The sequence below is a fragment of the Mus caroli genome, unplaced genomic scaffold, assembly GCF_978045245.1.
Source record: "Mus caroli unplaced genomic scaffold, Mus_caroli_1 scaffold_1, whole genome shotgun sequence".
NCBI lineage: Eukaryota > Metazoa > Chordata > Mammalia > Rodentia > Muridae > Mus > Mus caroli.
Genome location: NW_028227256.1, coordinates 9827073 through 9841940, shown reverse-complemented (window position 1 = coordinate 9841940; position 14868 = coordinate 9827073). Strand labels below are relative to the sequence as shown.

Genomic DNA, 14868 nt, shown 5'->3' with positions numbered 1-14868 from the left:
AAGATGGGCAATGGCCATTATTCATAAGCCCGTCAGTTAACTTTCTCCCCCACCCCTTAACTTCCAGAGTAAAGATATTTCTGTCAGCTGAAGAATAGTCTATTTTGAGAATTTTCTTCCCTGTGAATTATAAATAGGCTTTAATACTGTGGGAGAAGGCTTTTTATATTCTACTCTATTCTTTACTGAGCCCAATTTGGCTGTTAGCATTAGAACAGATAGGAGGTGACTGCCTTAATTTAAAGGTTAAAATGCATTTGCTTCTTCTGTGCCTATCTAGAGACTATACCACTGACTGAGAGTTTAGGGGTGCCACTTTTTTTTTTCTCAGTTTGAAACCAGAGGGCAACATGGATATTACTATTGCTGGTTCCCAATGACATAGCTGGCAAGCTCTGGAGGTTGACCTATTGAGGTCATGAGATCATTTGTTTGCAGTGAAGCCCCTGTTGCATGGCATTGAATGAGACCTTGAGGACCCATTGTTATATTATTAAGGACTGAATGTCCTTAATGGCCTAAATGGCTAAATACCCCATGCCCAACCTGCTCCTACCACTGTTTTAAGCAGGCACCATAAGAACTAGTTCAGTTAATTTCCATTTAGTAAAAAGTAACATGATAGGCAAAGGATAAATTGGCCAGTTAAATATTTCTCATCTTGTTTGGTAATATCAAGTAACATCAAGAAGAGTTCCTGACCATTGTGTCTTGCTCAGTATACACAATGTGTGGTTACTGGAGAAGACTTGGTCTCCTTTACCTCTCCGTCTTCAGTGCCCTCTAACAGCATGTCCTACATCAGTAGGGCTCAGACATATGTTGGAGAAATTAGACAAGCAATGTGGAACACAGCAGGGTTTTCAGACAGCTGGAGTCTGCCAGAGTCCAGAGAACTGGGCCGAGGTTGGAGTACAGACTGAAGTGATGACGACTCCATCCCTTCACCTGGAGGTCACCAGCCTGCTGAGGGGACTGAAAGGGGGTAAACTGGAATAGCCAACGGGACGTCTCTCATCACTGTACTGAAACCAGCATCCCTAGGCCAGCCGGTCTGCACACCAGAAGCCATCATGCGTGTGTTAGGAGTTTAATAGATGCTTATTTTAGGACTCACTATGTGCTCAAACGTGTGTTAGGCACTCTGGTGAGCACACATAAAAATCAAGCTGGTTTCTGTTTTCAGGGCCTCGCTAACTGGAGAGTCTACAAGTTCAACAGCAATCAAAGCTGTGTGTATTTGTGACGCCAAATGAGCATGTAGCATGTCACATGTAGCATGTCACATGTAGCATGTCACAGAATTGAAGTTTGAAGTTTCTTAGGGAAGTTTAGGGTTAAACAGTCTAGTTAACTAGCAGGTTTTGATATTATCAAGGCAATCATTGACCCGTTAGTGCTGTTACCAAAGTGTTTTGTGTGAATTATTAAACATTCTTTAAAATCCTTTGGTTATTTTAAAGCATTCTTACTTTGTTAATATTTCTATGCCAGGCTTTATTCTTGATTGGCATATAACTTATCTTTATTTGCTATTCAGGTCCGAAATTACACAGAGTGCACCTGCGTCCAAAGTCGACAAGTGATCACCCCGCCCACAGTGGGGCAGCGCAGCCAGCTCCGAGTGGTCATTGTGAAAACCTATCTCAATGAGAATGGCTACGCTGTGTCTGGGAAGTGCAAGCGCACCTGCAATACCCTCATTCCCTTCCTGGTCTTCCTTTTCATAGTTACCTTCATCACAGCATGTGCCCAACCATCAGCCATTATAGTGACTCTCAGGTGAGAACAGCCCTAGGCAGTGCTTGAGAGAGCCTATTGCAGAGGGACAGAAGTCAAACAAAGCAGGGGATGGGAAAAGCTGCAGGCAGGCACCCTTACATGCTCTTCTGGGCTTAAGGGAGGGCTTTTATATCAGGGAGAAAAGGATGGCTGAAATACTGTGTATTCTAGAATCTTTTTTCAGCTGGGTGCTATTCTTATTATTTATCAAACTTTCTTTCCAGTGCTTTTAGCGTCCGAAGTCTTTGTGCTATGAAGTCAGACATCATGAGCTGAAAGCCCTATTTATGGGGCTGGAGAGATGGCTCACGGTTAAGAGCACTGAATGCTCTTCCAGAGGGGCTGGGCTTGATTTCCTGTACCCACACACATAATCTTCTGTAATTCCAGTTACATCTGACACCTTCTTGTCCCCGTCACACGCACCAGGCATGCAAAAGGTGCACATATATAAATGTGGGCATACACATAAATTTAAATAATCTTAAAGAAAAATTGAAAGAAAAAGAAAGGGGAAAGAAAGGAAGGAAGAAAGAAAGAAAGAAAGAAAGAAAGAAAGAAAGAAAGAAAGAAAGAAAGAAAGAAAAGAAAAGAAAAGTCATCTCTATGTTAGCATCAAGAAGCCAGACCCTCAAGCAGGGCAGGAATACTTGGGAAAAGTGACTAGATTATGAATATTGCAGAGGGTATTATTATCTTTGACCTCATGGATAGTTAATATTGCACCTTTGGGATCAGTGAAGAATTATGCTGGGCTTGCATTTCAAAATGCTGAGTTCATTAATTTTACTACTGTATGAAGTCCTGGAGCTGAATCAAGGACAGAATAGACTTGGAAATCTGAGCTTTCAGCTGGTCAGGCTGTGCTTTCATTGCTGTGTTGCATATCCTGGAGGAGGTTTTGTTTTGTTTTGGTTTTGGTTTTTTTCCCAGGAGAGGACTTGGAAGCTACTTTTGTTCTGTTCCATTGAGATCAATTTTTTATTCCTTGCATTAAAAGCTGTGCATACATGGCCAGGTAGGAAAGGACAGGGTTGGAAGCCTGAAGAACACATTGTGGGTTAGAGGGAGCAGGGAGGTGGTGCAGAGAGAGCCTGAGGAAGAGAGTCTACCCGTGCTCCCTTTCCCCCAGTTCTTCCAACCCCACAATGCTGGGGCATCAGGCCTGGAAACATCATGTTCGCTGAGAGTGTCAGCCTGTCTCATACACACTGTATCACACACGCTGTATCACGCACACTGTATCACACACACTGTATCACGCACACTGTATCACGCACACTGTATCACGCACACTGTATCACTCACACTGTATCACGCACACTGTATCACGCACACTGTATCACGCACACTGTATCACGCACACTATCACACACACTGTATCATGCACACTGTATCACACACACTGTATCACGCACACTGGCTTCTTCCTCATTGGACACTGAGATAGGCAGTTCCTGAGTGGAAGAAAGCAGGGCATTCAAGGCTCCCTGGTCTACTCACTGTCAGCAGATCTTGATGGAGTAGCCCTGTATGCAGAGCTGGCAAATTTCTAGGAGACACAGAGAATATGAGGATGACAGTAAGGGCACCAGGCTCAGAAAAATTTTCCATTCCATGTCTAGATCTTGTGTGCATGAGAAAACATAAAGTACTTCATCATGTAAACATTACACGCCCCATTAGTAAGTTTACTTACCTGGAACATCCCATTCTTTCCCACTGTAATTCTGTAAGTATTCTATAAAGGCCACCTCATTGTACAGAAGAAGTGTTCAAGCATGGCAATTTATGAGTTGGCTTCTAACACCAAATCTCTGAAGAGTGGTCATTTAACCTCTGCTAATTGCAAAATCAATCGGTTCCAATCTTTCCACCACACGGGGATTACTTTTGAACATCAATGTTTGGAGGAGAGCGTGACTTGGTGAAGCTTATATCTTTCTCTGGCTTTTCATGTATGTGTGTGTGAGTGTGCATGTACATATATGTATGTCTGTAATTTCTGCTTTTACTTTGACTTAATTGGGATTTCTATTGTGATGAAACACCACAACCAAAAACAAGTTGCAGAGGGAAGGCTTTGTTTGGCTTATTCTTCTACATTATAGTCCATCACTGGAGGAAGTCAGGACAGGAACTCAAGCAGGGTAGAAACCTGGAGGCAGGAACTGAAGCAGAGACCTTGAGGGGTGCTGCTCACTGCTTTGCTTCTGGCAGCTTGCTCAGCCTGCTTTCTTATAGAACCCAGGATCACCAGCCCACGATGGCGCCACCAAGCCTCATCAATCACCAACTAAGGAAACCCTCTACAGCCAAATTTTAAGGATGCACTTTCTTTATTGAGATGCCCTCCTTTCAAATATTCCTAGCTTGTGTCAAGTGGACATAAAACTAGCCAGCAGCTACTTTCCCCCAATCTTGGAGGAATTATGAGGATGGTTTTTGTTAGATACACCTTCAATTCTGGAACATTCTGACAGAGAAAAAGAGACTGCAATGGTTTGAGTAAATTTTTACATTTTTTTCTTAGTAGAAGGGATTTGGAGGGCTCATTTAGAGGGGCTCCCCCTTCAGCCAAGAGCCTTACCCCTCCCCCACTATTCACACAGAGATAGTTAACCAGTCTCTGATGGAGACATCTACAGCCTGGAATTTACTAAGGGAATCTTGGTTGGTGACTGTTAGTAAATTCTAGTGGATTAAATATTCTGGGAAGGTGCCTGCTTAGCTTATGGTTCTGCCTAAGGCAGGCTTGGTTTGACAAGCATTTTCTTGGAACCATTGTTCTAAACCATTTTCTCCTTCTTCCCTGTAGGTCCGTGGAAGATGAGGAAAGGCCCTTCGCGTTGGGAATGCAGTTTGTTTTGTTGCGAACACTTGGTATGTCCCTGAATTTCCAAGTGTGCCCTTAATTCCTCTTTACAGCAGGTTGGGAATGCAGTTTGTTTTGTTGCGAACACTTGGTATGTCCCTGAATTTCCAAGTGTGCCCTTAATTCCTCTTTACAGCAGGCAAATGCTATGGTCCTTTAAAAACAGAAGCAGACTCACTTGGTAATGGTTGTAACAGAACCTGACAAGATTAGAGGACACTTCTCTTTTTTTTTTTTTTTTTTAATTCATCTAAAAGTTGACAAGTTCCTTGGACAAAACAAAAGATGGTTAGTTTCCTTTTGACTCTGACTACAAAGGTGTACAAAATTCCCCCAGATTTTTAACTTGTAAGAAATCGATATCACGAGCGTTGTAATGAGTTTGTTATCTTGGCGTTTAGGTCTCTTGATGCCTCTTGACAGGAATGTGAGAGAAACCGGGTGCATTTTATTTAGCGTACTTTCAGGTTCTTACTGTGTTAGGGTAATTTAATTGGCTTGATCAATGTGTACACTAGTAGAGTTTTCTGAGGCAAAGATCTTAAAAAGCAAAAAAGGAGAGGTCACCAAAGTTCACAGAGCCCGCCCGCCCGCCCGCCCGCCTGCCCGCCGCGCGCGCGCGCCCCACCCTCGCCTGCTCGCCCCACCCATTCGCCCCGCCCCTGCTCACCCCGCCCATTCGCCACCTGAACTGTTTTGACACCCATCAGTTGACTTCCTCAAGCTCATTTTCTCTTAAGCAGCTGCTTCTCTTTTTCCTCTACTGCTGTTTGCCTTGACTAATCAAAACCATTGTCCATGTTTTTCATTCACAGTTTAGTTTTGAAAGGTAAATGGTCTCTTTTCTGAAGCACTCACACTCCTGGAATTCTGTTTGCAGCGAGTGTGGGTTGATGACAGCGAGGTTAAAGCTGACTACTTTCAATGCCCTCCAGCAGGAAAAACAAACAAACAAAACAAAACAAAAACCAACCAACCAACCAACCCCCCTGGTGTGGCTTGTTTGGTGTCAATAAGATTTGGAAGGTTTTTGAAGATTCTTTTGTTCAAAGTGTTCTGGCTAAAGAGGATTTCAGATACAATTGCACACAGTTCAGAATTAAGCTTTGTGCTTTTTGCCATAAACTGAAAGGTGCTACTTTTGTTGTTTAGGGGTTTTGCATTTACTTATTTATATTTGACTGGGTCTTGCAATGTGTATGGTCCTTGCTGAATAGGGTTAGGGTTAGGGTTAGGGTTAGGGTTAGGGAATTTAAGTACATTCTTCTGGGGATAGCCTGCCTCCTCCTCACCAATGTTGTGATTACAGGTGTATACCATATTACCTGGTTAAAAAAATATTTTCCAAGAAAGGAATTTGTCAAAGTGATGATTGAGTTGAAAAAGAGAAAAAAATACTTATTTCACCTCTACTCTCTGAAGGGAGTTGGGCTATTTGATATGAATTTGGGGAAAAGATGAACCACCTGTAGACTTGCCACTAAGCCAGGAAAGAACAACGCCTGGTGAATGTTACTCAGCCCAAGTTTGTCATTTACAGGGTGCTGCAGAAGTACAGTTAAGCTAACCATCCACATTTGATTTTCCCCAAATTAAAAAGAAAAAACACTTCTCAGTTCTTTATGAAACTTACCATTTAATCTTACTACTAGGCTTTATTTTGAAGATTTACTTTCATTATTTTTAACTATGTGTATGTATGTGTGTCTGTGTGTAGGTGTGGGTGTGGGTGTGGAGGTGCCTAGGGAAGCCTTTGGAGCCTGGGTGAGAGTGTCTGTGAGCTGCCTATGTGGGCCCTGGGAAGCCAACTCGCTCAGCCACTGAGCTATCTCTCCAGCCCCTAGACCTTATCTTCAATAAATCCCTAACAGAGTCTGTTCACAGGCCTGTTTGCGAGCTGTTAGATGTTCTGTTTTATTTCGTCCCTCATTTTCCTTCCCTCCTTCTGTGTTGCTTTAACGTAGCCAGCTCTTACTTCTGTGCACGGAGCATTCATGGACTGTTGTAAAAGTTCTTAGGCTGCAAAGCATAAAAAGGAATAGGCTCTGGATTGAGGAGTGTGTTGGGTGACAAATAGCCGAGGCTTTAAGTGCGCATTGCTAGTAGGTAAAGTAGAGGTACGTGCAAGACTCAATGGCAGCAGAGTGGTGTCCAACAGATCCAGGGATCAAAAGGAACGACTCATAGGCAAGGGAATGAGTTAGAGGTGGGGCAAATTTTTGGCAAAGAGTGTATGATGTAGTAAACATGCTTTCCTTTGGAATTGGAAGAGATGTCTGTTACACACAGCCCAGACAAGAGACCTTCAACTTCTCCTAGGATTTTCAGAAGCTTCAAAGATAAATTATAGGCCTTGATTATCTCCACACACTAAGTGCCTTTGTGAAGTTAAATCTGAAGTGTGTCTTGTTAGCTGCTCTGGGGTCAGAGTAGAAGGCACAGCCCTCAGAGGAGTCACTTAGTGGCCTGACAGCCTCCTTCAGGGACCTCTGCTTGGGAGAGGTGAGTCTCTTCCCTGAGCCACAGAAAAGAGTCTCAGCATGGATCAGTAAGAAGTTCAGAGGAGTTTGTTAAGAAGACACTTGACCAGACTTGAGCATGACTGTGCTGCTGGAGACCCTTAGGACAAAGACAGTACACACTGATGTGTGGTCCTGGCCTTCTCAGGAGAGATCGCAATCTTTCGGTAGCCGTATATGCAATTTTAGTGGCCTCTGAACTTTGTTTAAAGGGCTTCTAAGAAACATTGACTTTTTTTTCAGATGGTGGTTTTGAAGTTCACTGGATTATAGACTGATAATCAAAACTAGAGATCTCAGTGTTGAAAAACCTCACTAGACCAGATCACCATCAAGTTACGATGTGTGTTGATTATAAACAAGGTCATTATCTTGTCTGTGATATTCTCAATAACAAACAATAACAGGTGTACAGCTGAGAAAGGGGGAGGGTCCTTTACATGTAGGCCTTTTGCATGCTTTATTCTTGGTATTATAACGTTCTTTTTTGAAATACCTCTTTAAAAAGTAATATTGTCTTTATGTAAGCAATCATTATAGTGAATTTTGTTAATTACATTGAGATTCTTTGTGTGTGTGTGTGTGTGTGTGTGTGTGTGTAGCTGTTGGTGGTGTGGGACTTTTGTTGAGGCCAAAGGTTGACATTTGGGCATATTCTGCAATTGTTTCTCTACCTCATTATTTATTTATATATTTACTGTTACTGCTTCTGACTGGCCTGAAACTCACTGTATAGATTAGGCTGGCTTCTAGCTCACGGAGCTCTTGCCTCTACCTTCAGAGTCCTGTGATTAAACATGTGCACCTCCACACCTGGCTCTACCTTAGTTTTTGACCCTGGTCTGAATATTTTGGCTAGGTCGGCTGGCCAGGGAGCCCTCGGGCTGCTCTGGAGTTACAGACGTGTGGTGCCATGACCAGCTTTTTCCGTGTGTTCTGGAGTCTGCATTCTGATCCTCCTGCATACAGAGCAAGCACTTTGCAGTAAACATTTTGACTTTCAGCTTCAAGAGACTTAGACCAGACTCTTTCTATTCTCTGGTCCCCTTAACATTCCCTGACTTTCTATCCAGCTCCAATCTGACGTAAGGGTGTCAAGATCCAATGTTAAGTTTGAAAGGATTCTGTGTTGGCATTTGGGGCAATAGGCAGTTCTTTCAACTCAACTGAAGTCTCATTGTGAAAACTTTATCAAGTGTTCAATGTAAGGACCTGGTACCCAGAGAAAGCTGTAGCTACTTTTATCAACCTAAAAAGCACTAAGTCATACTGAGTTGCAAAGTGGAAGATGCTAAGTCTTTGCTGTTTATTTTCATGAGTAAATTGCAATTAGATGAAAATGTCTTTAAGAAAATTCAATTAAACAAAAATCATTCTCTCTGCATTGACAGGCAGCTTGCTCATTACAAATGTGTTTTCTCTTATGGGGTGAGCTATATCTTTGTGTTTCCCTTTCTCTCCCTGACTGCAGCATACATTCCTACTCCAATTTACTTTGGAGCTGTGATTGACACCACCTGCATGCTCTGGCAGCAGGAATGCGGAGTGCAGGGCTCTTGCTGGGAGTACAACGTGACGTCATTTCGTTTTGTCTACTTTGGCTTGGCAGCTGGCCTCAAATTTGTTGGCTTTATTTTTATTTTCCTGGCCTGGTATTCTATCAAGTACAAAGAGGACGGATTGCAGAGGCGGAGGTGCAGAGAATTCCCACTGAGCACTGTGAGTGAGCAAGTGGGCCAGCCCAGCAAAGCTGAGAAATACTCCCGGACTACATCATGCCCAGCCTTCAGCACCCAGGGGGAAGTCCATGAAGAAACTGCTCTGCAAAAGGGATTCCCATGCACCACACAGACATATCCTGGACCTTTCTCAGAAGCAGTAAGTTCCTCTGCAGACCCTGGGCAGGACGAGAGCCCCGATGCTGCTTTGTAATATCCCTGCTGAAGCCCGGAGAAGGCAGATGGATTTTGTTGGTTGAGTTGAATACGGCAAGTTGAGAAACACCTGTGCCTTCTTTCTTTTTTTAGACCTCCACAGACATCATCCTCAAACCAACAAAACTCAGTATACACAGCCACTGTTGATGAGGGCTGGATACCTCAACAAGACTGACAGCCTTTCCCCTCTTTTCTCCAGGGAGGAGCTTAGCTAGATCTGTCGTTATGTCTGCTAGGTTCACTTAATGTTCCTGCTCCCGTTCGGTAGAAGCCTGAGGTCCATGGTTAGCCATGGGAAAGGCTATGACCACACATATCATTAGCATACACTCCAGATAAAGGTGAGCTTGACCATGACTTTGCATTTGCAAGTCAGAGTTTTTAGATTTGAGCACCTACTGTGAGTTCTCCAGCAAAGCACAATTGAATTTGCTTCAACTATGCAATTTGATTGGAAATAGCAAAGTGTGGCATGTCCCTTTGGCTTTCAGGGAGTAAAGCAGGTATCTTTTTCATAAGTGGAAGCTGAATGTTCCCTAAAGCACTGTTAATCACAATTTAAGCCATAGCAGACTTATCAATCAGGTAGAAAATCTCAAATGCTTCAAAGAACTGTATTCTGCAATGGAAGGATTTCTTAAGATATATTTTCTCTTAGTCTGTTTACTCTATCTTAAGGTAGATCAAGAGGCTGCTGAATCATGCACCTGATAGCTTGAATATAATAAACTACAGTATTCTTCCATAAGGGGCTTTAAACTAGTGTGCTAAACAGTGTGGCTAGAAACTGTAATTTGAGATGCATAATAAGGAAGGAAATGATGGCCTTGTCATCTGAGGAATTCTTTCAGCTCTTAAGGGCCCACTAAAACTAGCTAAGACTTACGACTACTTTGACATTCAAAGGAGTTGATAAAGAAATTCCCGAGGTAAGATTGAGGTCCCAACTAGGGAATTTCACTTATATCTTTAACATACTGGCAAATCTCTGCTGATTTTTTTTCTGTATAGAAAGAGGTCATGGTTGCCTTTGAAAATGAATAATTTAGTCAGGAAAACTGTACCTGGGATATGAAAATGACTGCACAGTAGCCAGATGTGTCAGCTGAACATGGAATATAATCATACTTTAAATAATGAATTGGAACGTAAAGCAAGCTAGTCTACCATACTGAATCCTGCACTCTCAAAGCTAGCATCATTTCACGGTGCCCTTTGTATCTGTGTTCTTCTATCCTTCCTTAAGTGGCTCTGAGACAGGATAATTCCCTTCCTAAAGGCACCTTGGGTCCATTGACAGCATTATCTCAGCTTCATTGCTGCTCAGGATGCTTAAGACAGAGGCCTCTTGGCAAGCTTTGTGCATTGATGGTAACTCATGGGATCTGGCTACAATGGGCCAAGATGTCCAAAGCGCCATAAAATTGTGGCCTCTCTGTCAAGAACCTCATGTCATGTAAGGCGACCTCAGGAAATATTTTTCCATCTGGAAGAGAGGAGGCTGGCAGACAGGCCATGATTCAGACACCTACATTCTTGGCAGGCCACATAGGTAGAATTTCCAGTATTCTTAATACAGTTCCTGGGTATAGGATTGATTTCCTGTCCATGTAGGAAACTCACTAGTCAAGTGGTTTTTCGGGGTTCGTGCAGTTTGTGGAGGAGGCATTCACCCTTAGACTGGGTAATGTCTATAAGAGATGGAGCTAGTGCCTAGGTGAAAAGAACTTTGCTTTGAGTCCTGGGCTTGGCTGCCATGGAGGTGGGGTCATGCTTAGCTGTGATAGATTGTGAATGCTGTGTGTCAGATTTAGACCAGTGTAACAGACATGAGAGGCTTTCATAAAGTAGTGAAGATTAGCCCACAGTGTACTCCTGGGACTTGGTGTCCCTCATTGGCTTCTGTGGGTGATTTAGAAGGGATAGTGAGTGTCCTTTGGTGTTGATGGTATGCTGTATAGGCTGTAGAGAGGTGGTGCTTTCTTAATTTTTTCTGTGATAAGATATTATATGAAGAGATTTCTGGTGGACTTGGACCTGTTTCGGTACTAAGATTGATGGGCTCACCAAGGGTACTTAGAAAGCTTCGGGTCCCTTTTTCTACCTTGAATTCAGTCCAGCAATTAATTGCTGACTGGGCACTGGTTATGTGTTGATACCATTCACTGCTCCATGAAATCCTTTGGAAGGCTGAGGTCAGAACTCAGACATTGACCTGGGATGTGCACTACAATGTGCAAATATTAAATATTAATATTAAGTAGCAGTGTATCATTAACGTGCTGGTGGTGACTGTAGAGTAAGTCCTCAAAGTCCTGAGGGAATGAAGTCCTGCATTATATATCAATTAAAGACTGCTCTCCAGAGGGTTTGGGGCTCTGGTAGCATCATCTGAATATTGCCTAGCCAATGAGTGGGTATTTCATAGGCAGTACCATTCAATTGTACATATAGAAGAGGTCTTCTGTTTCTAGCAAACTGGTCGTTTTACTTGTAGTCGCAGCTCTTATCAGAAACTTTAATTTCTTTCTGAGCATAGGCTTTGAATTATTTGTTTTGACAAAAGGGCAAGTTGCTCTTATATCATCTCTATAAATTAATGTGTTGTTTGCCTCTAATATGCAAATGTAATGTGCAGCTCATTGACTCCCAAGGGCCTAGGGAGGAAGTAGGGAGAACCTTCTTCGGATTTTCTTCCTTAGTATGAGGTTCTTGTGTCATGGAGGTGGAGTTTCTAGTTGAAAACAGTCAAAAGTCATTGAGAACACCATAGGGAAGGTGGGAAAGAGCATTTGGTGTGGCGGCCATTTGCAGAATGTCTCCCAACACTCAGCACCCACGACATTTCCTGGGTTAGGAGCATGGAAGCAATGCTTCCCTTCAGTGCTTCAGGACTGAGCGAGGGACCCTGCGTATGATATGTTCTCTCTCCCCGAGCAGCACTCTAGCCTTCTCTGGAAAGGATTCTTGTTTTCTTTGTTTAAAAAACAGATTTGAACCCTAGGCTCGCAAAGTTAAAGCCAGTTCTTTAGGGTGGCCCAGAGCAGCAGTGACAGGGGCAGGGTGGTATGTCCACTGTAAAGTAAGTTAGCACCCATCACTTTTGACATATTATTCTTTTTGAGGTTTTAGAGACATTCTTCAAAGTAGAGACATTTCCTTGTATGAACACAAGAAATATAGCACATACCTGTGGGAGCCACCCACACTTCATGGTTAATTAGATTTTTTCAAAGTAAGTGTTATTTATGTAGCCAAGTATAATATTAAAATCATTTATTATAACTTACCTCAAATATTTGTTTATAGGTTGAGTTTAATTGTGAACACATTCAGTTTGGGTATTAGTTAGGATCTTAGCAGCATTTCCTAAAGTGAAATTTTATGAAGAAAAGGTTAATTCTCATTGGTTGTATCTGAGCTTTGGGGGTTTCAGGTATATTATTATTTTTTTCTCTCTCCTGTCAGTAGAGTAACATTTATGCTAACCTGTAGACAGCCATGGGTTTTCATATTCTTAGTGAAGATTTAAAAAGAACATAGAAAATATACTCCAAGCCACAGACCCATCTGTCACCTCAAGTGACTGTGATGGTTAACTGTATCTTTGTACTCAGGGAAGCCAGAACCTGCAGGAGTTGGTAGAGTGAGGCTCCCAAAGCTCTCAGAATCCCATCCCACCAACCACCCAAAATTTCTGTTTATTCCACAGCTCTGGGTCACAGTCTTTGATGAACTTCTAGCCAGAAAGTGTTTTGTGTGTTTTGTTTTCAAGGCTGCTTTGTAGAACCCTGTGTGCACCAAGGAACATCACCACAGTGTGGCGGGACCCAAAGCCCCCATGGGAACTTTCCCATGAGCTCTGTAGCAAGGCAAGCACTTGCCTAAGGTGCTAGCTCTGTGTGTGTGTGTGTGTGTGTGTGTGTGTCCTAGAGTTCAGAACGTGATGGTAACTTGCTACAGCGGTACATGCTGAGTATTCTATGTAGTGATAGAAACCAGAATGTTGTAAGCCCCAGAATAGCCTAGAAGCCAAGCACACTAATTCTGTTTTCCAGACTTGGGAGTAGTCTAATGCGGTTTGGAAGGATGTGGCTGGCAGGTGAAGCTAGTGGCCTGGTGTACCTTATTTCTATCTTCTGTCATCTCATCTTTACTGGTAGTCCATGGTCTACTCTACTGTCAAAGGCAAAGAAATGCTGCTGGCATTGTCTGTACCAGACTTCCTGTTGTGTTTCAACCAGATTTGTGTTTGTCTGAAGAGGTTTAATTTAAGCAGTTCATTTGTACTCAGCCTTAAGAAGGGTCAAATGTGACCAGGAGCTCACCTTATTGCTGTTGGCTCTGGCACCATTAAATATAAAATGCCTTGGTGCTAAAGTATTTGTAGAGGCATGTTCCTCTTTGAAGTCAGTGTTTCAGTGCTTTGGGTTTGGAAACCTGGGGATTTCCCCGAGAGAACAAGCCCCCTCCCCCACCTCATTTCCACAGTCCAGAAACTCTATTCTGCAAATCTGAGAAGTATACAGGAGAATCCTTTTCTATGCAAGAGTCAGTGCTTTTGATATTTAGTTTATCAAGTATAAGGAGATGCTAAAAATGACTTCAGAGATAAAAACATATTTAGATAATCTTATATCTTCTGCAGAAAGTTTCAAGCCCTGTGAGCTGCCCTTTAGCATTGGATTCGACACTGTTGTCCTTGACTGGCAGTCTACTCTATATGTAGAAAGTGAAGAAGTTAATGTTATTGAAAATGAAAATAATGGTAAGGATGTATTAAACTAAACTGAGGAGTAAGACGCGACAGTGGGCGGGCGGTTGTCTTCAGATACATACCTCTCCCCCAAACCCAAGTGGGAATCTAGGAGCATGAAGCCCAAGGCCAGCCTTTAACTTTGTAGTGTAAGGAAATGTGAAACTGTGTCAAACTGGTATTAGGATATCTGTGAAGTCTGTGTGTGTGTGTGTGTGTGTGTGTCCGTGTCTTTCTGCCTGTCCTGTGTGTCTATGTACTTCTCTGTAGAGGCATGTTTGTGATGAAAGGCTGCTTTGAGTTATAATGTAGAGTTTGATTTTTGTGGTTTTTAGAACAAATATTTATTTGGAGACCTGGTATGGCATGGAGGGCCGTATGACTTATTTCTTTATGTTTAATGAAACTGATTGTCAAAGGACTAATAAACCTGGGTTTACAACACCATGAATACTTGATCATTGAAAATTAAGAAAAATAAGTTGAAAAAAAAATAAAGTGTGTTGGATTGAAATTTGGTTGTCTCTAGATTTTTTTTTTTTTTTTTTTTTTGTTGTTTGACATGAAGCAATGGCACCAGAGTGACCCATATGTCAGCCTGATGCTCAGTGTATCTACAAGCAGAATGTTCTGTGTAGAAATTATTATGACTACAGTTTAAAGAGCCCATTGTAAGCACGTTTTTTCATGAACTTCCTAAGACATTTCTTTTAGGTAGTTTATCATTTATTCAAATTCAACAGACTTTTAGACTGCAGAACTCTGTCCTCAATGTGGCTTGATAGAGGATGCTCACCCACTCCCTCAGTGGCTTCACAACACACTGATAGAATTCTTATCCACACTGCAAGTCCAATATAGCTGTGCTGCTGCACGCCCCTCAGGGATGGAAGGCCAGAGGCCCCTCCTCTGCACTACGAGTTCAAAAAAAGGTTTACCTGGAAGCAACATTCACTGGCCTTCCAGGTTTGCTGAACTTCCTGGGCTCCAAGAAAGAAG

The 14868-nt window shown here is 42.5% G+C and overlaps 1 protein-coding gene across 2 annotated transcripts in view; it reads left to right on the top strand.

Annotated features, from left to right (window-relative positions):
* Slco5a1 (solute carrier organic anion transporter family member 5A1) overlaps nucleotides 1–14320 on the top strand; it is a 129690-nt gene extending 115370 nt beyond the window's left edge. For both annotated transcript variants that reach the window (XM_021174954.3, XM_085835670.1), the window contains 3 exons: nucleotides 1541–1782; nucleotides 4601–4665; nucleotides 8648–14320. In XM_021174954.3, the coding sequence (XP_021030613.1) occupies nucleotides 1541–1782; nucleotides 4601–4665; nucleotides 8648–9108 (768 nt within the window). In that variant the 3' untranslated portion in view covers nucleotides 9109–14320. The remainder of the gene's footprint in view (nucleotides 1–1540; nucleotides 1783–4600; nucleotides 4666–8647) is intronic.
* The last annotated feature ends 548 nt before the right edge of the window (nucleotides 14321–14868 follow it).